General features: G+C 41.1%; 1 protein-coding gene across 1 annotated transcript in view; it reads right to left on the bottom strand.

The window, feature by feature from the left end:
* CLDN11 (claudin 11) overlaps positions 1 to 21,164 on the bottom strand; it is a 35,910-nt gene extending 14,746 nt beyond the window's left edge. The window contains exons 1-2 of the mRNA XM_066601044.1: positions 20,844 to 21,164; positions 7,106 to 7,270 (exon numbers count right to left, since the gene is read on the bottom strand). Coding sequence (XP_066457141.1) covers positions 7,106 to 7,270; positions 20,844 to 21,069 — 391 coding nt within the window. The 5' untranslated portion in view covers positions 21,070 to 21,164. The remainder of the gene's footprint in view (positions 1 to 7,105; positions 7,271 to 20,843) is intronic.
* Positions 21,165 to 21,719: the final 555 nt, after the last annotated feature.

Raw genomic sequence — 21,719 nt, 5'->3', positions numbered from 1 at the left:
TTCTATCTTTGTCCGTGCTCTCGCATCGGAGCACCCATTGTTTTCAATGGGGCTGGCGGCTAATTGCACGCGATGCGAGGTCTCCAGTTGAAAACAATGGGAGAAATTCTGTGATGGGAGGTTGTTTTAAAATGAAAACGCCTTGCATTCGTGGGGAATGCACATGGTGGGGAGCGCAATATGGGGGCGGGATTCACAGCCCCATATTGGGCTCGCTGATGTGACGTTAGCCTTAGGCCTCTCACATAGGCGTTTCTGTACACCGTTTAGCGGGTGTTTGAACTGCCTGCTAAAACGTTGCACTAAGCCTCCATTCATTTCAATTAGGCTTCTCAGACGAGTGTTTTAGTACAGTGTTTATAACGTGCACCAAAACGAACGCTGTATGTTCTATCTTTGCAGTTGCAGCTCATTTTTGACGCCCTGCATCGCCCATTGAAATGAATGGAGTCATTAAAAACACTGTAAATGCTATGTACAGTGTTTTTATCGCTGCTTCTATGCCACCGGCAGGTGTGAGTGGCCCAACAGAAATCAATGGGCTTTTGACACCAAGTATTAAGTAAGTAAAAAATGCCCATATCATACGCCTGTGTGAGCTCTTATTGAGAGAGACCCCCAGTACATTTAATCACCAGGAGACCCTGTCTTTTGTTTTTTTTCTACAGGACCAGCTGAAACTAATCTAAAATGTATGGGCAGAACAAGAAGGAAAGAGATTGACAGAGTCTCAGTGAATTGAGGGATTTGGACCTTGTTCACTATAAGGCCTCGTTAACACGAGCGCTGTTTTCCTGCATTAGAGAAACATGAAAAGAACGCTTCTATAAAAACCAATGGTTTCCTATAGAAGCATTCACATGAAGGAATTTTAGACACGCTAAATACTCGCACCAATGAAAGATAGGACATACGTGACTACGATGCCCACATCTAAGATCCGTACTGCGAGAAAAGAGAGGACCTGACCTATCTTTGGTGTGAGCTATGCAGGAATTTCCATAGACTCCTATGGGAGCAGGAGTGTATGGAAACTCCTACGCAGGAATATGAGATTACAAATCTCATTAGGAGAATTTCTGCCAATGGAAGGAATTCCCCACTGCTCATAGCAGGACATTTAAAATGTGCTGCCCAGAAGCACACTTTTGTTTTAAAATACTTTATTGGATTATTTGCAATTTAACATGTTGCAAAGCTTTAATAAATTCCCCACGTAGGGAATATCTAAAAAACAATTAAATAAACTGAACATTTAGGATCCACACACTTTGTCAAAGCATACTATAATAGCCAGAAAACTTTTATTCCCCCCTCTTCCCTCCCCAATCCCCCTCTTCATTCTTTTAATATGTGTTATATGCGCTATAAATCTCATCTCTCCCTTACCTCCCCTGCCCTTTCCCATTGAGCCCCAATCACTGACCATGTCCCCCCCCCCCCCTGCTCTTTCTCTTTATTTTTCTTTTCTTTTCCTCCCCCTTTACATGTTTGAGAATCTATAGCGATCATTCCTGGTCTTGTATCTCAGGTGCTGAGAATTCTGTTTAGACCAGGTATGTCTAGGAAATTGGCCCACAGCTTCCAGGTTTTGAGGAATAGCTCCACGTTATCTTCCCTCATGGCCAACAGTTTTTCATACAACATCATTCTCGATACTCTAATAATAAGTGGGTTAAGTGAAAGAGTGGGTGACAGCCATTGGGAAGCAATGTAGATTCTAGTGGCCATACAGATATGCTGTGAAAGCTTATGTTGCTGGTTATTAAAGCCCAGGGGTTTGTCCACTAGAAGACAAATCAATGGAGAAAGGGGGAATGTTTTACGCAGGACTCTAGATATAAGTCTAGTCACCCGTCTTCAGAGAGACCCTACCAACGGGCAAGTCCACCACGTATGGGCTATTAATCCCAAGCTATTACATCCCCTAAATCATTTTGGAGAGGTGCTTGGACAGTATTTATGGATTTATGAAGGGACCAGGTAGGATCTTTCTAGAAATGTAAGCGAAGATTCAGCAAGTGCTACTTGATGGCTGCCTTTTGAGATGAATGTACAGCAATGCTGCCATCACGGTAAGGAGAGAGAGAGATACTAAGATCTGCTTCCCAATGCTGCATAAATGGAAGTTTAGCTCCCAATGGGGGCTTGTTGATGCTAGCATAGGATATGGATATGATGCCTGTTTGCAGTGGGGACCAGATACAGGTTCTCTCAAATGTGGCATTAGTGGGGCCTATCAAAGAGTGGAGGAAACTGTAGATTTGCCTAATTTCAAACCATAGGTGATCCGAGATTGAATATTTATCCATCAATTGTTGCGATGTAAGGAGTTTGCCATGTGACATAAAATGATATAGAAGGGTAATGTGCCTGGCTTGCCACCACTGGAAGCTGTCATCCTGAAGGCTCCAAATGAACGCTTGGTTATGGATAACAGGTAACAGTGGGGGGAGAGGTGACATCATGCAGTACTTAAATCTATTTCTCCTCCAGATCCGAAACAAGTGGTAGGATGTCTGTGATAGATGTCGAATATTTGCAGGTTTTATATTTTTGTCCCAAAAAACTGCTCCAAGGTCCATCAGAGCAAGGAGAGAGGTATCTAGGTCCACCCACAAAGCTCTCCTTGTATCTGCAAATATGGGGAGAATTTGTGACAGCTGAGCTGCCAGAAAATATTTTTTTAAGTTGGGGACTGACAGTCCTCTGACTCTTTTATGATATTCCATTACTTTTTGTTTGATTCTGAGTCTTTTATTCCCCCGTATAAAATGAAAAATAAATGTTTGTATCTCCTGCTAGTCACTTGTGGGGACATCAATGGGCAAACATCTGCAGAGGTACAGAAGGCGAGGTAAAATTGTCATTTTAACCGAGTTACGAGAAATGGAGAAAGTTATTTAAACAATTAGCTAAGTTGCTTGTCAGGATTTTGTAGTCTAGATTTAGGAGCGAGATTGGTCTATAATTTTTGGGTGAGGTGTGATCTTGTTTAACTTGGGGTTAACCGTTATGTCGACATTCAAAAATTCCTCGGGGATAGTTTTTCCCAATAAGATATCATTATAGGGCGAGAGAGGGACACAATGAATTTTTTTTTATAAGGCCATGAGCCCCCCTGGACCAGGAGCTTTACCTTGTTTTAGATGCTTAATAGTCTCCTCCCCCTCCTCCTCTGTGATATGTTGACTTAAGAGTTCGCTTTGTTGTGCAGTGAGCTCTGGGAGAGAAATATCTTTTAAAAAATCCTAGGGGGCGGTGGAGGATCTTTGAGGTTTATATTTATATAGATTGCTATTGAAATCATAGAAAGTATGGGCTATTTTATCCGGATTCGAGGTGCAGGCCCCATTTTCTGCTCTGATGGAATGCACAGAATTAATTATTTCCTTTGTTCTAAGTCGAGTGGCCAGGAGCTTATCGGGCTTGTTCTCTAGTTTGTAAATACACAGACTGGGTCCACTGAAGAGTCCTCTCTGTCTGTGAGGTGTACAGAAGATTAATCTGTAATTTTGTGTCCTTAATGTTTTTAATCAATGATATATTAGGGCGTTGTTGGTTGGCTATCTCCAGCAAAATAAGGCATCTCTCCAGGGCTTGGATTTTTCCCTCTTTTTAATGGAGGCTATTCTGGATATTTGGCCTCTCATGGAGGCCTTATGTGCCATTCAGAACCACACGGGTTGTGTATCTTCATTATTATTTGTTGATAAAAATATTGCTAATTGTTCTGAGATCTGGGCAAAGGTTATGGGATCTTTTAATAGAGATTCGTTAAGTCTTGATCTCCCAGAGAGGGGCTGAGGGACCAGAAGCACATTTTAAAATTTCCTGCTGTAAACTCCTGATAATCCCCACAGGGTCTCCCCAGGGGTTCCCTTAATTCCCGCAGAGACTAACAGGAATTTACAGCAGGACATTTAAAATGTGCTTCTGGGCAGCAGGTTTTAAACATCCCGCTGTAAGCAGCTGGGAATTCTTGCAGATACGCTCTCCCTCCATCTCTCTCCCTAAGGGATTGCCCTATAGCAGGGAGAGAGTGGGGCTATGGGTTAATCCCCCATAGCATGGAGAGAGCGCGGACCTATGGGGGATTAATGCATAGCAGGGAGAGAGAGAGCGGGGCTATGGTTTAATCCCCCATAGCCCTGCTCTCTCTCTCCCTGCTATGGGGAAATCCTGAAGCCATGCGGGGCTTCTTCTCTCTCTCCGCCTTGAGCAGCTGCCCTTTTGCGTAATTTTTAGCGCAGTATAGGCATGATTTTTTTTCACACCTATACTGTGCTAAAACTACGCTCATGTGAATGAAGCCTAAATAACATTGGAGAAAAATGCAGTATATGTTTGCAGCACAAAAAATGAAATGTGTAATGAGTACTCGTCTGCTTTTCATTCATCTATCCACTTTAACAAATGGAAAAGTGTCAATTCTCTTCTAGGATTTAAAAATAGCTGCTAGAAGTATACCAGTAAATAAGTGTAGGATCCATAACCATCTGGGTACTGTTGGGGAAGGATGGTTCCCACGAGTATCCTCAAGGTTCTCTTTCATTCATTTGATTTTACAAACTATGATAAGGCTAAATAAACTAATTACAAATGTATCGACTTTCTGGCACATCCTTCAAACACTGTACATAGGGCTCTCCTGATTTATGCTTCTAAAATGTGTAGAGCGGAGTACTGAAAACCACTTGGTAATATGGGAAGGGACCATCTTTAAAGGGCTGTTTTATTCTTCTCCATCTTCTGAACCTATACTGATTTCTCCCATTTCCAGTGATCCAATATTAATGACCTTGGATCATTGGGAAATGGGAGATCAGAATGACCATTTTAATAGATAAAGATTTATATACATACACACATGTTTATGCTAGAATTGAGCTTGGCCTTTTCTGCTCCTTGTAGCATAATGCTGACAGTCTAGTTGCATGTCCTGAGCATGAAATGTTGACACAAAACATTCTAAGCCTGCTCAATAAATCTTCTGCACCAGATCTTTAATTTCTAGGTTAGCATAAAAAGCAGAGAAATGTGTGTTCTTCTATGAGAGTAATACAATATTATATAATGTTTGGCATTTCCCCTGTTATATGATGTTTATAGGCTGCCATCAGCCTATGTATAAAATATCACAGGCTGCAGTAGCCAATAGCAGATTTCAGCGCTTGAGTGCTGAGGTCTGTGATTGGCTGCAGCAGCCGTGACGTCCCATACACAGCTGACGGGAGCCTATAATCTCAGACTGGGCACAGAGGAAAGAGTTGCAGCACAAGAGATACGGTGACTTGGGAAAGATAAGTATGAGCTTGTTTATTATTTTCTGCCATCAATAAATGGCAGATGTGCCTGTCAAAATGCAGTATAATGCAATACTGTGGTATTAAATTATACTGTGTGAGCGATGAAACAATTACAGGTTCAAGTCCCATATGTAAGTTTTAAAAAAGGTCTTTTTTTCATTATTAGAAGGAAATAAAGGAAGTAAAAGTAAAAACAAAAAACATTTTCCATATCAATAATAAAACAAATAAAAAATAAAAAGCATCCATGTTTATCCTGCACAGTGAACATCATCAGGAACAAAACAAAGTCAGAATTGTGCATTTATGGGCAAGCTGTCTCCAGAAAAAAATGTAATAAAAGCAATCAAAAGGGTCACACAAACTTTAAAACGGTACCAATAGAAACTACAGGACGTCCCACAAAAAAGTAGCCCTCACGCAACTATATCAACAGAAAAATTACTAATTTATGCCTGTTACAAAATTGCCTGTGTGATGTAGAGGTTTTTGCCTGTATTCCGATGGATACATAAAGTATTTTGCACCGACAATCTGCTGCCTGACGCTTCTTCATTAACTACCTGTTAGAAAATTGCGGCAGAAAATAATTTTATTTTTTTCCAAAAATATTTAATTTTTTAAAAGTAGTACAGATATACTACAACTATATAAATGTGGTGTCCTCGTAATCATACTGTCCCACAGAGTAAAGTTATTATTTCATTTTTGCTGCTATGTGATATTTTGAAAGTGATTAGGCCTCCCTCACACAGGCATTTGCAGAAACGCAGCGTTTTTCAACGCTGAGTTTACTGCAGATTCAGCCCGGTTTTAGCCCCGCTAGCATTCTTTAAGCCAGCGTTTGGCTGCATTTTCAGCACAGCTTAAAAAACAGCCAAGGATGCTGAAAAAAAAAATCTATACTCAACTAGCAGCTGCCGTCTGGGTCCCGGCCACTGATCTCTGACGCTGCTCTGGGCTTTACCTGCACTGACAGATAATCTATTGCTGCAAACGAGGCTTGGGAACCCTGCCTCCAGCAATAGATTGCTGTGATTGGTTCTCAGCGCTGGCTCGATGCCCAACCACAGCCATTCATTGACTGTCACAGCCAATCAGAGCTTGCCGGCTCCAGCTGAGACAGTCAATGAATGGCTGTGATTGGGCATTGAGCCAGCGCCGAGAACCAATCACAGCAATCTATTGCAGGAGGCGGGGTTCTCAACCCTCACTTATAGCAATAGATCTGTCAGTGCAGAGAAAGCCCGGAGCAGTGGCAGAGACCAGCGGCCGGGACCCGGACTGCAGCTGCTAGGTGAGTATTGATTTTTTTTTTTACACCTAGTGTAGCTAGGACTGCTTTTCAGGGTAGGGCTTATATTGCAAGCCCTCCCCCCAAAAATCGGTGTTCAGTTAACGCTGCCAAGTTTTTCCATGTTTTCAGCAGTGTTGAAACCGCTGCCCATTTATTTCAATGGGCAACGCAGGGCTGAAAACATCCAAAAATAGAACATGCAGCGCTGTCAAAGCGTTGAAGATGCTGCGTTTTCAGCCTTGTGTGAGCAGCCCCATTGAAATGAATGGGTGCGTTGTACAGCATTTAGCGCAGTACTGAAAACGCTGCGCTAAACGCTGTACAAAAACGCCTGTGTGAGGAAGGCCTTAGGCAAAGACTAAAGTGAAAACAAAGCTCTGGGTCCAGAGTGTATAAAAATCAGAATGGACAACGATGATGTGTAAGTATATTTACTGTACTGCTCAATGGAAAACAATCATAAAATATCCCCCTGTTGAGCATTTCCTTTGTGTCTTACCCAAAATGACGATCAGCACTCCACCCAGTGTAAAGCGTTTGTATTTCTCAGTCCCAGGGTCATGGCCCATACGAATACAGGGCATGGAAGAGAGAAGCAGGAAGACAGCAGGAAGTCCCAGGAACGATCCAATTATCATCAGGGCACGGGCGGCCTGGATGTGAGCTGTCAACAGCAACAGGATGCATTTTATTGAGTGATAAGCTGCACATTTACAGACCTACCTGCAGAAACTGTAATCACAGCTTTCAGTAAGGACGGAAAATATACTAAATGACATGAAAAGTACCAATAACAAATACAAATCCAGTCTCCCATTTTGTACGACCTTGACTGGGTAGATTTGTACTTTCTGTACAAGGTCTCGGAAGAGTACGGCAGAAATGCCCTTGACAAAATGGAAAAATTTGATGAGGGCCAGATGTACTGATACATACAAGAGGGCTTTGTCTAGTCACAAAAATAAGCTAAAAGGAAACTTTTTCATTAAAAAAAGAAGAGTGGAACTACATTCTATATCTTGCATTAAAATAATAAATATTTTTTGTTAATTAAAACCAGACAGTGAAACATTTCTCCATTTTTCTAATCTGTTTTTATTTTCTGATTGTAGATATTTTATTCTATAGTCTGTACGGGTCACCTTTTCTGAGCTGCAGTTAATAGCATTTAATGATACGCTTTACAGCAGCCACATAGGCCATAGAAATAATGTACAGGAGCTGACCAATTGACTTCTATAGGAAAGTGCTCTAGGTATGCTCTATCACCTGTGCAGAGGTCATTGTGCAGGAAGGGGGAGGAGGTGAGCTGTGACCATCACCTATTGTGAATGGTGGATCCTATCTTATCTATATATAGATGTCACCTTTTGTTGTCATTGTTTATGTGAATGCTGAAAAGTTTTTTCAACAGGAAAGGAAGTGACAGACTATTATTAAGCTCAGTTGTCCATGTGAAAACTGCAAGATTTTAGAATTTTTTTTTTAATTATTGATTGTTGCATCAAAAACTTTTTAAAAATTCCTAAAAATGTATTTAACTTAAAAACTTGATTTTTACATTAGCTTATTTACTGATTACATATTCCATTTAATATAGAAATACATAGGACAATGACTTACACAATAGAATATTCTGTATTAAAGAGGCACAAGGTACAATGTTTACTTTACCTAAAACCACATGTAGTGTAAGCTTCACTTTCACTGCAATTGTAAGTGAATCTCTAAATTTATGTACCTGTGACTACCGTAGCTAAATGTGATCAGTGCCGCACATACAGTGAGGCAGTTCAGTAAAAAATATAAATATTGGCCCTTAATAATGCCAGATTTTGGCACTAAGAACTGAAGGGCCTGGTGTTCTTTCTCCCTTCATACCCTTTTAATAACACTTGAAGCACTTGCCTAACCCCTCAGTTTGCTAAGAATGTAATTCATCTAGAGAGGCAGGATCTGCACAAGTTCAGGTCACCTGCCAGCAAATCATGATCAAAAGTTCCCATTGTCACACAAAAGGGATTTGAAACTTATTGGAATTTTTTCACAATTATACCATCTTTGGTTTTAAGCTACCTTTACAGAGGCAATTATTACCCAAATAATTGCTGGAAACAGCAAATTTAGGCAATAGTCATCCCCTGTAAATGTGGCCACCGACAGAGTTGGTTAGAGTCATTTAGCTTTTGCCTCACCAAAAAACCAAGCGACTATCAGCTAGAGATGAGCGAGCGTACTCACTAAGGCAAACTACACGAGAGAGTAGTGCCTTATTCAAGTACCTGCCCGCTCGTCTCTAAAGATTTGGCTTCCGGCGTGGGTGAGCGGTGAGTTGCGGGAGTGAGCAGGGAGGAGCGGGGGGAAGGAAAGAGAGAGATCTCTCCCCCCCCCCCCCCCATTCATCCCTGCTCTCCCCCGCCGCTCCCCGCCCCCCCGCCGACACCCGAATCTTTAGAGACGAGCGGGCAGGTACTCGCATAAGGCACTACTTGCTCGAGTAGTTTGCCTTAGCGAGTATGCTCGCTTATCACTACTATCACCCCATGTAAAAACATAGTCATTCATCTATGAATGACTGCCAGTTTTCAGTGAATGGAGGTGGACAGCCGGAAGAGATCTTTGGTTTGCTCTGCCTCCATTTTCTGAATGAGTATGGCACCTGTGTGAAAGCATGGGAGCGACACTCGATGGGACAGTTGTTGGGTGCCTATGTGCCCAACAGTCATCTCATGTAAAGGTACCTTTAGAATGTACAGTATGACATTTCTACTTAGATGCTGGTGACATCCCACCATGAATGACTATCTTACAAATGACATAGTAAATCAAGTGGTAAAATACTAAATAATAAAACCCTGAGGCTGTTTTTTTAAATATGTATAGAATATATATTTATTGCCAAAGCCAAACAAATGATTGAGGGATCTCTCACCATCACTTGTAAACAGTATTTCAGCACAATAATTTCCATCTTTCAAGAAAACAAAATAACCTTTTTTCTATATATTTTATTGACCCTGTATTTCATGCAGTCCGTATATACTCTGCACATTTTATGTGCCCTGTATCAGTCACCTATGAGCATTACAGAGCTTTGAATGGATAAAAGCTTACACTGCAAGCCAATATTTCAAAATAGAAGAAATTTCTACGAAGTCAGAAATAAATCACAAACATGTATAGCACAGAAAGAACACAATGTTCCACACAATACAATACATTTGAATTCAATCTGGAGTAAGTCACATGCAGCTATAGCATACAAAGGGCATAAACAATGTAATACAAAGCTAAACATCCAAGGAACTGTGCAATATTTAGAATAATGTCAATATATAAAATACTTAAAGGCTATAGACACCTTTGTTTGGATTTTTTTTATAAATCCATGTAGTTTTCCATCTAAGCATTTTTGCAATTTGTTGTCATTAAACATTTTCAACCATTTTCTTTGTCGTGCTTGCAGTATGTTCCAACAAACTGCAAGCTAGAAAACTGAGATTCATGTAAAATCTGTCAGTCAGCCAGGCAGACAGACTGAAGAATTGCTCTTCAGCTCTAAATGTAATGACAGGAGTGATGGAACTGGAGAAGATGTGAAACAAGCAGTTTGCTATAGCGAGGAGGAGAAGATGACAGCTGGGAGAAGATGATAAATGTTTACTTTATTGCCAGGGGAAGAAGTTCAGTTTCACATATATACATCACACTGCCAGCTCTCTGTGGCCAGGAGGAAGGGATGACAGTTAAGAGCAAAGCAGAGCAGATTTACAAGGAAAGCTCTCAAGCACTGTGAATCTGCTCTGAATAACTGTATTTAAGCGCCATTGTGCTGACGTAGGGGGGAAAAGGTCACATGTCCTGCCGCGGTGCCATGGGACCCGGCAGCAGGCACGTGATCACGTGCACTGCGGCCGGACATTTGACCTTTTCCCACCTCCCCCCTACGTCAGCACAATGGTGCCTGATACTGCAGGATGATCGATAGGAATCTACTGCACATACCGTTTATTGGGTTCTTATTTAAACTCCTTTTTATGTGTATGATTTGTACTTGAAAAAGGCTTTTATTGCCGAAACGCATTGTATGTCCTGCTGACTCTCTAGTGGGAGAGTCTTGCCTTTGTGAAATAAATCTGTCTTTGCACCATTTGGAGTCCTGTGGACCTGTGGATTCACACCATATCCATTCAAAGCCATCCTGGATCTTGAGGGGGGAGTCTTGTTGTCTTGTTGCTCGGGTTAACTGGGTGTCTGCTCCCCTGTCCCGAGTGAGTACTTTCTTATCCCATATGTTTGGAGCGCAGCTCGTATCATACTTTTATCTGCACAGCTGTAAAATGAACTGTCATTGTCTCCTTCTTCCCAAGCAATAAACTGCTCTTTTCATATCTCCTGCCTAACTGACAGGTTTTATAAGAATCTTAGTCTTCCAGCTTGCAGTATCTTGGAACATACTTCAAGCACAGCAAAGAAATGATTAAAAATTTTTAATGACAGCCAATTACATAGTAATACAATATGCAATATAGTATGTAAGTTCAGTACACCCTATTAACATGATTTATCTGCAAAAATGCATGGATTCTTAAAAAAAATCAAAGGTGTCCAAAGCCTTTAAGATACCTTTTATTGTCCTTGGGAATTTGTCATAAAAGACACACAGTTGTTGGAATACACAAGTTACACAAATGTGGTCAATGGAACAGCTAAAACCTTTGATTTATACATTACTGCAGGACCAACTTGCTATTAATATTACGTTTTCCGTTGCTGCACAGACTATCCTAAAATACTGGTAGGAAGAAGTTTCCCAGGGTGCAGTGAGTGTCTATTTAATGGTATACCCTGTGCATCTGTATAAAGCACATCCTGCCTCTTCAATTATCTGTGCATCTGAAAAGCTTTCATTCAGTGATTTTGATGTATTTCCCTTTGGATTAGTTTCCTGTACCATTTGTCTCACTGGAAACAAATCTTAAAAGGAGAGGGAAGCGGAATATAAATGTTCCTTATCTGAGGTATTTCCACTAACTGATTGAAGAACGGGAAAATCAGTGGCATCCTATAGGCTGTATATTAGTTGCAGACAAAGAACAATCAAGTGAATGGATATCTGTATATCCTAGAATCGAAAAGTAACCGGCACAGAAACACCAATGAGTCAAAGTAAACATTAGGTTTGTTGACAATGTACGGATGACATAGAGCATAAAAAACTAAAATAATTGAAACTTGGCAATAAGTTCCTATCACTGGCAGTCAATTTTTATTACCTGGTGTAGCTCAATGCCATATTTCAAATTTAGAAGCGTCTTGTGAGCTAAGGAACAGTTTCTCTTTGCTTTCTCCTACCAGATAGGCCCATTTTACACTTCCACCTTTTTTGGGCAGTATTTATTTATATAGCCCATAAATATTTTGCAGCACTGCCCAGAGGTTGAGGTCCCTTACATTTCTCCCCATTGGGGCTCACAATTCACCTACCAGTATTTTTTTCTTTGGTGTGTGCAGAGAGAGCAAACACATAGTTACAAAGAGAACATACAAGCCCCATAAGATGTTGCCCATGACTTGAACATAAGACCGCAAGACAACAGTGCTAACCACTGAGTCACTGTGCTTCCAAATCATCTTCTTCTTTTGGTCACATGACTGGAATTTTCATGCATTGTCTGGGTCAAACGATGATATTTGAAACCCACCGATCACAGCCAAGAAGGACATAGCACAGTATTTATACACTATTTGAATTTGTCTATCTTGTATTTACAAATTCTGTTTGCTACCCATGTTGATGTGTGCTGGAGAGGAGCCTGATACCGTTCTAATGACTCAGGTGAGAAGACAATGCAAATTCTCTAAACTTAAGACCCTTTTACACGGAACGATTATGGTTTAAAAAATCGTTCAAACAAGATAAAGTGAATGATAATTGTTCAATGTAAACGCAGCCAACAATCAAAGATAAATATTTCACTTCTCATTGGTTATTTTATGCAAGCATAAAATCATCGTTGGCTCGTTCACTATTCATTTGGTTAAATACCCATCATTCAGTCGTTGTTATCCACTTATACAGCGAATGTGAACGACTGACTGATTTCTTGTTTGAATGAGCCAACAATGTATCTGCTTGTATAAACAGGCTGCAGGAGGCTTGTATAAAGAGTCTAACACTTATTTAAAGGAATGCTGCCTTCCAATAGGTGGCGCTGCAGAGGTATTGTTCCATCTCCCTTATTTGCATATTATCCAGAGGAGCATGGATGGCTTTATAAGTCTCCTTACTCATGCACCTTCCAGGTGCTCTCCCTAAGGAGAAAAGATAGCGTTCCTGACCCACATCACAGGCCTGTCGCTAGTCAAGCCACAAAACTACTGAACACTGATGAGGGGCAAACAACTCAAAACAGCTGTCTGGGTATGGATTCTGGCTTGGCTTTCAATTTACAGTCATTGTTACAAGGCTTGTATAAAGAGTCTAACATTGACTTGCAGGAATGCTGCCTTTCAATAGGCGGCGGCGCAGAGATATGCTCCATTTCCCTTATTTGAGTGAACATCATTTGCTCATTCAAATGAGAATTCGGCTCGTTTAAACTGACACTAATAGGGGTTAAGGGAGCATGTAACTAAGTAGCTATCTACACTGTCTACTAAAAGATACCATGCCCCAGGTCAGGCCATGCCCTCTTCAAGGCATGGAGGGGGCATAATGATAATATGTAGGCAACCCATTCATCAGTTTAGAATCAGTGATAGCAATGCAAGCAGCATAAAAGGTAGCTGCAATGTTCACCAGTATGTTTAGTACAAATCTCAGGGTAAAGCTTTGTTTATCAGTGCAATGATTTTGACTGGAGAACCACTTAAATATTCTGAGCACATAGATATTGTTATACATGACAGAATGTTTATTCTTTGCCGCCGGGAAAAGATTTTGTTTACTCCTGAGGATAAACTGTTTCTTTGATGTTATCAATATCAGTAATGACACCGTAAATTAAGTACATGAGCTTAACATTGTGCACAAATCATAAGGAGTATGGGTTTTGTAATCTTGTTTATTCAGCACATACAGCAGGCAGGTAGAATTGTTCCACTAAAGAAACAATATCTTGTCTCACACAACCAGATGAAAGTCTTCATTTGTATCGCCGGTCCCAAGATAGATCTCGGCATTAATAGTGCCACTGCAAGATCCAAGCTGATAACGTCAGCCCTGGTTTCAGTTAATGACTCCATTGTTATATTCATAAAGTGCTCAACACTGATATACAGTGGAAGGCAAATGTTTAAAACCAGCGAAATCAAAGAAAACGCGTGATCTGTGCTCCAACGGCTGCTCTGTTCCGTCCCACAAAAGATTCTAGGAAGAGAAGAATCTAACAGAATCGAATAGTTCTAAAAAATCTTCCCTAGTAAAGACTTTTTAGCTGTGGACTTATGCCTACTGAAGACATTAGACATGATTCTCAATATTGCTGATATAGCAGTAAATACACTCATTGTCAAAACGCAGCTAGAAGGAATTGCTTTAAGGCCCATTTACACTGAAAGATGATCGCTCAAACAACAGTTTCAGTGACAGTTTTGAGCAATCATATTTGCATAACTCTTAAGTAGCTAAATAGCTACTTAAAGGGTTAAATGCAAGCAGAGTGGGACACCGCTGACAGCTCCGAGAACAGTAGCTGCTTTGTATATGCAAACAGCCGCTTTGTTCTCGGAGGTGTCAGCTGCTGACCCTCTGAGCTGATAGCACCGAGAACAGCAGGAGCTTCTTTGTTTATGGAGCTATCGCTGAGAGCTCTGTGCGGGATACCAGCTGGAAGAATGCTATCAGCTGGTATCCTGCTGAGAACTCAGCGCACGGCGCTAAGGCTCAGCACTAACCTCTAGCTTGCTAAAAGTCAACGATGAACAAAAAGTGCACTAACAGTGCACGATGGTCGCCTATTTAGACACAATTATCACTCAAAAGATCATTGTGCCTACATGGGTCTTTACAGCAAAACTCAGCATGCAGTTACACTTCAGGCGGATATGCAAATCATTAAAGTTGTGGTGTGAATCGATGAACCGTCTTGCCATCTGAGGCCCTAAAAATGGTTTCACCCTTGGTCTATACAAAAAGGCTTTTAGAGGCTACTTGACCTCTTTTTCCACCTGTGTATAGCTTGTTGACCACTAGACGCCTCTATGATGCAGTTGAAGAGATTTCACCCAAATAACAGGATTTGAGAGGTGGCACATTACTGGAATGCAAGAAGCTGGATGAATTGCCCACCAACTGACCAATTTTGACCAGATTGTTAGAAGCTATTGGAACCATGAGGGCACGCACACAAGGCAATTGAGCTCAGGACGCCCTCGACAGACCACCAGTAGAGAGTATTGTCTGATTGTACAACAAGCACATGCAGCTCCAACTGATTTGTTGTCCGCCATCCAGAAACATTTGGCACTATTGTTACAGGCTCCTGTGTCTATCAGAACTATTTCCAGGTGTTTGGCTGAAAGCGTCCATTATGTGTACTGCTTTTGACACCCATCCACACACTGTCACGTCAGTTTGCAGTGATGCCGTAATCGATGAAACTGCACTGCTATGGAGCGGAACCGAGTTGTCTTCAGTGTGAATCCAGGTTTAGTTTGGGCACTGAGGACGGCCGTGTTTAGGTTTGGAGACCTAGGGATGAGCACCTCAATCCTGCCTTTGCTGTGGAGCGGCACACTGCCCACACTGCTAATGAGATGGTCTGGCGGGCTATGCCATCCTGCAGCCACACGTGTTCCTCTCATGGTGGCTTCCAAGAGGCAGCAGGATATGCTCGGCCGTGCACACAATGGGTGTTACAGGAATGCTTCCACAACATTGGCATGCTTTCGTAGCCGGCCTGGTCGCCAGATTTATCACTGATAGAACATATATGAAACCATCTGTGATGCCAACTTTGACAGCCTTTAAATTTGCAAGATCTAAAGGCTCAGTTACAGCAAATATTGACTGAAATGCCGCAGGATATCATATGGAACCTGTATGCCTTCATGCCTACCCGTATCACATCTTGCATGTAGAGGCGGCCCAACAGGGTACTAGAGCCTCCCTTCAAGTTTTCAGTTTTCCGCAATAAATTATCCTTTTGCTCTGATATTGCAATCACTTATATCAACATTACAATCACACATAGAAATATTTATTCGATTCAGGCAACGCCTTCTAGATGCTTGATTTTTTTTGACAATGAGTATATTCATATGTTTGTTTCTATAGTTTTCACAATCACATGTTTAGTGCTGTAAAGTGGTGGATGCCTATAGTAACAGCAACAAGCATGTATCATAGTGTTGCTCATGAGTTCTGATAATGCCAGCTGAATAGATGTGAGTTAGATAATTCTGTAGAAAGCATTTAGAGAAAGAGTCCAGTGTTTATCAACTTCCCCAAGACAAATTCCTACAAGTAACCTCAATATTACGATCAATCACCATTTTGAATTATTTCCAGTTGGCAGCATAATACACTGTCTAATATGTCTCTAATATGTTACTAATGATGTCACCTCAAATCATAATGTGTAAGGTTTGCTTTATCGTCCCTTCATAATAATGCTAGCCATGCTATCCTCATGACAGAGCCATAGTTCTGTATTGTTGGCTACTGTGCTTTGATGTGTGTCATCTAATTGATGATGAATGTTTAGCCTCTGTTTTTACCAAATTGCCTTCTATGGATCCCAGGTTTGTGGGTTGTAAATGATAACACAAAGAAAAAGTGTAATGGTAGATAAACATAAGGGTACTGCAAGTACCATCTTGGCAACTGTGCCACATGGGAAGATCCAGTGATGCAGCCAGCCAATTTCCCAGTGTTTACCTCAATAGGGCTAGCCTGTTGAGGAATACAGCACACTCTATTGACCATCTGCAGGAAAACATACCATTGTTTAAAGAGTAAATGCACTATTTTCAAACTTTTGACATCAGTGCGACATGCCAAAAGTTTTGATCAATGTGGATCTTGCTGCCGAGACCCCCGCTGATCGCTGGGACGTGGAGGATGAAGTACTCACCCCAGTGCTGTGTTCCTTCGACTGTCTTTGACTATTCTCTATTAGACTGTTGACTATTCTCTAAAGATGTCTATAGACCCCTATGTGTCCGTATTCAGCTGCAAAGAGGAGCCGGCAAGCAACGAAGACAGCCAAAGGGGTACAGTGCTTGGTCTCAGCAGTGGGACCTTCACTGATCAAAACTTTCGACATGTTTTTCTGACATGTCAAACATTTGTAAAAAGTGTAGTTACTCTTTAAGTTCCCCTTTTCTCTTTAGAACAGTGGAAGAAATGGTTATCCGGCCATCTTTAGATACACTCAGGCTGGTCTTAGGCTGATTGGTGCTTTGTGAACTATTTAATTGATGCCCTTCCATACAGTGTACAAATAATATAGTCATTCAATGCCCTAATAACATTGTGCAATTAGTAAATACGGGAAGCTCCAAGTGCCAAGGACTGGTGATTGAGAATCACTTCCCCTTCTCCCCAACATTTTTCGTGTGCTTCTAAAGAGGATCGGTCATGGTGTAAAGTCAGTGAGGCCAGCTGCTTAGCTCTTCAGCAATGATGCCCTACTGACTCTTTACCCTTTTTTTTCCATCCTCACCTCTGTTCACCCAGACAAACTCTTTGCAGATCTGGCTCCTGGCACTGTGAATGTGTCAAGTGCGACTGATCACTTGACAGCACTGGGAGCGAAGGGTGGTGTCAGACGACTGTATGCACAAAAAACACTTGCGATAGCATTACTTTTTGCTCCGTAAAGGTCACGCTTATGCGCACGTTTTAGCACATTTTACTGTACTTTTTGCGCTGCTGGGACCATTCAGGTCGGTGTTGTGATCAAAAAGGCTGTACAGCTTAATTAGTCCCCATTGTTATCAATTTCCCTATGAAATTGAGCAATTTTGCCGGGATCAGATGCGCACAAAAATAGAGCATGTCGTTGTTTTCTTACGCATGCGAAATGCCTGCACAAAATGAAAGTCTGAATGAACCCATTGAAAACAATGACTTCTGTTCTATGTGCGGGCGCAAAAACGTGCCCACATACGGTCGCCTGAAGCCACCCTAAGTAGGGCCATCCAGGCGAATAGAGAGAAGTATGAAAAAAAATGGGGATAGAGTCAGCGTGGCTGTGCCTGCAGTCAGACCTACTGACATTACACCATGTTAACCTTGTTTAAATATTCCACTAGTTCTGAATGTGATTATTACTAATGCAGTTATGCCAAAATACTGGCATAACTGCATTGACAAATCTCCTCCACTGTATTGCCAGCTGTGACAGGCCCTCATGCTGACATTGAGTCATTCTGAACAGGCCCTGAAATAACAAATTAGGAATTAAAGGGGTTGTCCTGCGCCGAAACGGGTTTTTTTTTTTTTCAATAGCCCCCCCGTTCGGCGCGAGACAAACCCGATGCAGGGGTTTAAAAAAAAAAAAACGGATAGTACTTACCCGAATCCCCGCGCTCCGGTGACTTCTTACTTACCTTGCGAAGATGGCCGCCGGGATCTTCACCCTCGGTGGACCGCAGGTCTTCTGTGCGGTCCATTGCCGATTCCAGCTTCCTGATTGGCTGGAATCGGCACACGTGACGGGGCGGAGCTACGAGGAGCAGCTCTCCGGCACGAGCGGCCCCATTCAGAAGGGAGAAGACCGGACTGCGCAAGCGCGTCTAATCGGGCGATTAGACGCTGAAAATTAGACGGCACCATGGAGACGGGGATGCCAGCAACGGAACAGGTAAGTGAATAACTTCTGTATGGCTCATAATGAATGTACAATGTACATTACAAAGTGCATTAATATGGCCATACAGAAGTATATACCCCCACTTTGTTTCGCGGGACAACCCCTTTAATTGCTCCCATTTTAAAGAGCAAAAATATCTTGACACTACCTCTCAGCTTTGCAGCCAGAGGTCATACCTGCGCACCTGCCAATAGGCTAGGAGAGTTTTCAATGCAATTGAAGATATTGTATATCATTGGCAACATTGTAGTTTATATACAACATAGATCACTAATGTTTATCAGCTAGCAAGCAGAGCAACACGGCTATATGGCTATACAATAAATTGGCCAGAGACCATCTAGCAGAAGACATGTTTTTGTGGACACTTGCCCTTTTCTTTAAACTACTACCAAGAGTGGTGTGAATTTTAAAAAGTCACCATTTTTTCTGGAAGTAAGACTTTTGTAACTTTGTACACTGCTTTTGCCTTGATAAATCTCCCTCTTGGACTTTATTGCTTGTTCCGATGACTTACTTAAAGGTCCACTCTGGTTTAAACACACTTATCCATTGCAGCTCTTCTCCTCTGATTACCTGTCACACTCTGGAGGTCTCTTCTGTATATTGTAATTACTTCCATGCAGTGCAGCCCTCTGTCTGATACTTATCAGGCATCATGTTGAGGAAGAATTTTTGCTTTCACGCTGACATCAATCTCATGATGCATCAGCACAGCATTACATGAGCAGCTAGAGACCCAAGTCCCCCTCTACTCATCTCTGCAGATTTGCAACACTCACCTGTAGTGACGTCACATTGAACGGAGTAGTAGTTGTCAATGTGCAGTGCCACTCCATTCATTTCAATGGTGCTCAGAGAAATAGCAGAGTACAAGCATTTAGCTATCTCCAGCAGACCCATTTAAAATGAATGAAGAGGTGCAATGCATAAGCAACAGAGACTCTAACAAGTGAGGAGGACGGGGGAAACATGGGATTCTCTGTTGAGTATGACAGGGGTCTTAGTGGTGAGATCCCCACGAATCAGACTTTTATCACCTACCTTGTGGATAAGTGAGGAGCGTTGTTTTTGTTACAACCCCTTTAAATGTACAGTTGTCATAGCAGTTGTAAAAAGTAACTCAGTCATGTAATTCCAAACCTGCCAGATTTATTAAGGGCAAAGTATCTTCTAATTAGAAGTAATTCTTCCTAATACCCTCTCCCATTTTAACTGGAGCAAAACAAGCCAAACATGCATATTCTTTTTAATGGAGAGAGGTGAATAGCTCTCCCCAGGAACAAAGCAAACTCTACATGCCTGTTTCTTCATTCCCCCAACATCAGCCATCAGATGAGAGCTTGGAGGCCACTTCAGTATGCTTTTCTACAGTCATAGCAGCGGCCGCACAGGACTTAAAGAGAGATGTGGAAAGCGAATTTCTGCTTCTGACATTACTCTTTAACTTTGCATTTGGGTTTTACTCTCTATCTCTTACAGGGGCCACAACTGAAAATTGAAATCTATGTTCTGGGACCCCCCAGGGGCCAGTGTGTACTGCATCCATGCTTTCCTATTCAAGTACGCTACTGTTATTCCAATGTAGGAGACTATTATTGAGATATTGGTCTGGGTCAGTCTTTTTGACTACATCCTGAATATCCCTCCCAGATAGAACTTGCAAAAAAATCAACACACACAACTTCAAAGTGATGTTTATACACTAAGTAACCTTTCAGCAACAGCAGAACATTTCTAATATGCTTTAACAAGGTATATAAGCATAACAGATCACTATTCTTAATTATCAATAAAGTGCTAAAACAAACAGATGCAATGAGTGGTTTATATGTATCTATCCATGTTTATAATTCTATTATATATATATATATATATATATATATATATATATTTATAATTCTATTATATAAAGCTACATATATATATATATATATATATATATATATATGTTTATAATTCTATTATATAAAGCTACATATATATATATATATCTATGTTTATAATTCTATTATATAAAGCTACATATATGTATCTATCTATGTTTAGCTAGCTAATTCTATTTATCTGTGTCTATCATGTCTATGTCCATCTGTGTAGCAATCGACTAAATACATATCAATTGTTTATACTTATTTATCCATCCATTCATCTATTAAAAGCAGTAATACAAAAAATAAGTAAGAAAAGCATAGACCACAAGGTAATGTTTGCAATGAAGTGGATAACTTGGGAAACTTCATACATCTCAACGACCGTTTATTTTCCCAAATTAAGTAACATTTTCTTATAATTATACATATGCCTTCTGTTGTTTCCATAAAAAATAGGAATCTATCTATCTATCTAATCACTGTTAGCAGGCTGAATATTGGTGTACATGAAAACAACCTAACACTAAAAGAGGGCACTTACCAGGCAGTGTAAGGATGTCAGCCAGAGGCTTGCAGTGATACAGTCCTATGGCAATGACACAGTCTGCCCATAGTCCTCTGGAGCCCAGTTCGTCCAATTTTCTGCAGGTGTTGATGCTGTAGTCACAAGTCAGCACCCAGTCATTGGTGCTGGTGGCAACTACTACCCCAATCCATCCTACGAAACTTGAGATAAACCCAAAAAACTGTAGGCATGTGCCAGCCATGGCAGAAAGTGCCGAAGATCAGAGGTAGAGAGCTCCTAAAAATCCTTCTTCTGTACTAGGATGTGTCTTCTACAAGACTTGTGGACTCCTAAGAATCACACAGCATCAGCAACATCCTCTGCCCACTCCCCTTGTTTTATACCAGGGACCAAAAAGCACTTCCAGCCAATTACAGAAGAACAAGGGGGGCTAACTTGGGCTGAGTATCCTAGACACACCAATTACATAAGGGAGGAGGTATTACATAGTGGGGTTCCCATTACAGCAGAAATTACTGGGAACTGATGGACATCACTTAAACGCTATGGAACAAACTTTTATAAGTGAACCTACTGTCTGATTACTTAATTTTTCTTGGAGACAAGTAGCTAAATGTAGAATATGAGAGATGTGAACAAAATGTGACAAATGTTAAATAAAAACACTCTAATCTATTAGCCTGTATATCAGCTTACAGAGCTGTAGAAGATGTTACTTAAAGTTCTCCCAGTAGGATAAAGGCACTTTTTCTGAATTTCTACTGATTTGTTATAACTTGTAATTGTTTAGTTCTGCTTTTCTGAGTATAATAAGTGTCACTGAGGCTGTAAATGTTATGTCGCCTTCTTTCTCAATTAACGTTCATGCAGAGACCACTAGTGGACATTGTC

This window comes from Eleutherodactylus coqui, chromosome 1 (genome assembly GCF_035609145.1).
Source record: "Eleutherodactylus coqui strain aEleCoq1 chromosome 1, aEleCoq1.hap1, whole genome shotgun sequence".
In the NCBI taxonomy this organism is placed as follows: Eukaryota; Metazoa; Chordata; class Amphibia; order Anura; family Eleutherodactylidae; genus Eleutherodactylus; species Eleutherodactylus coqui.
The sequence above is the reverse complement of the archived record's forward strand: the minus strand, read 5'-3'. Positions and strand labels throughout refer to the sequence as shown.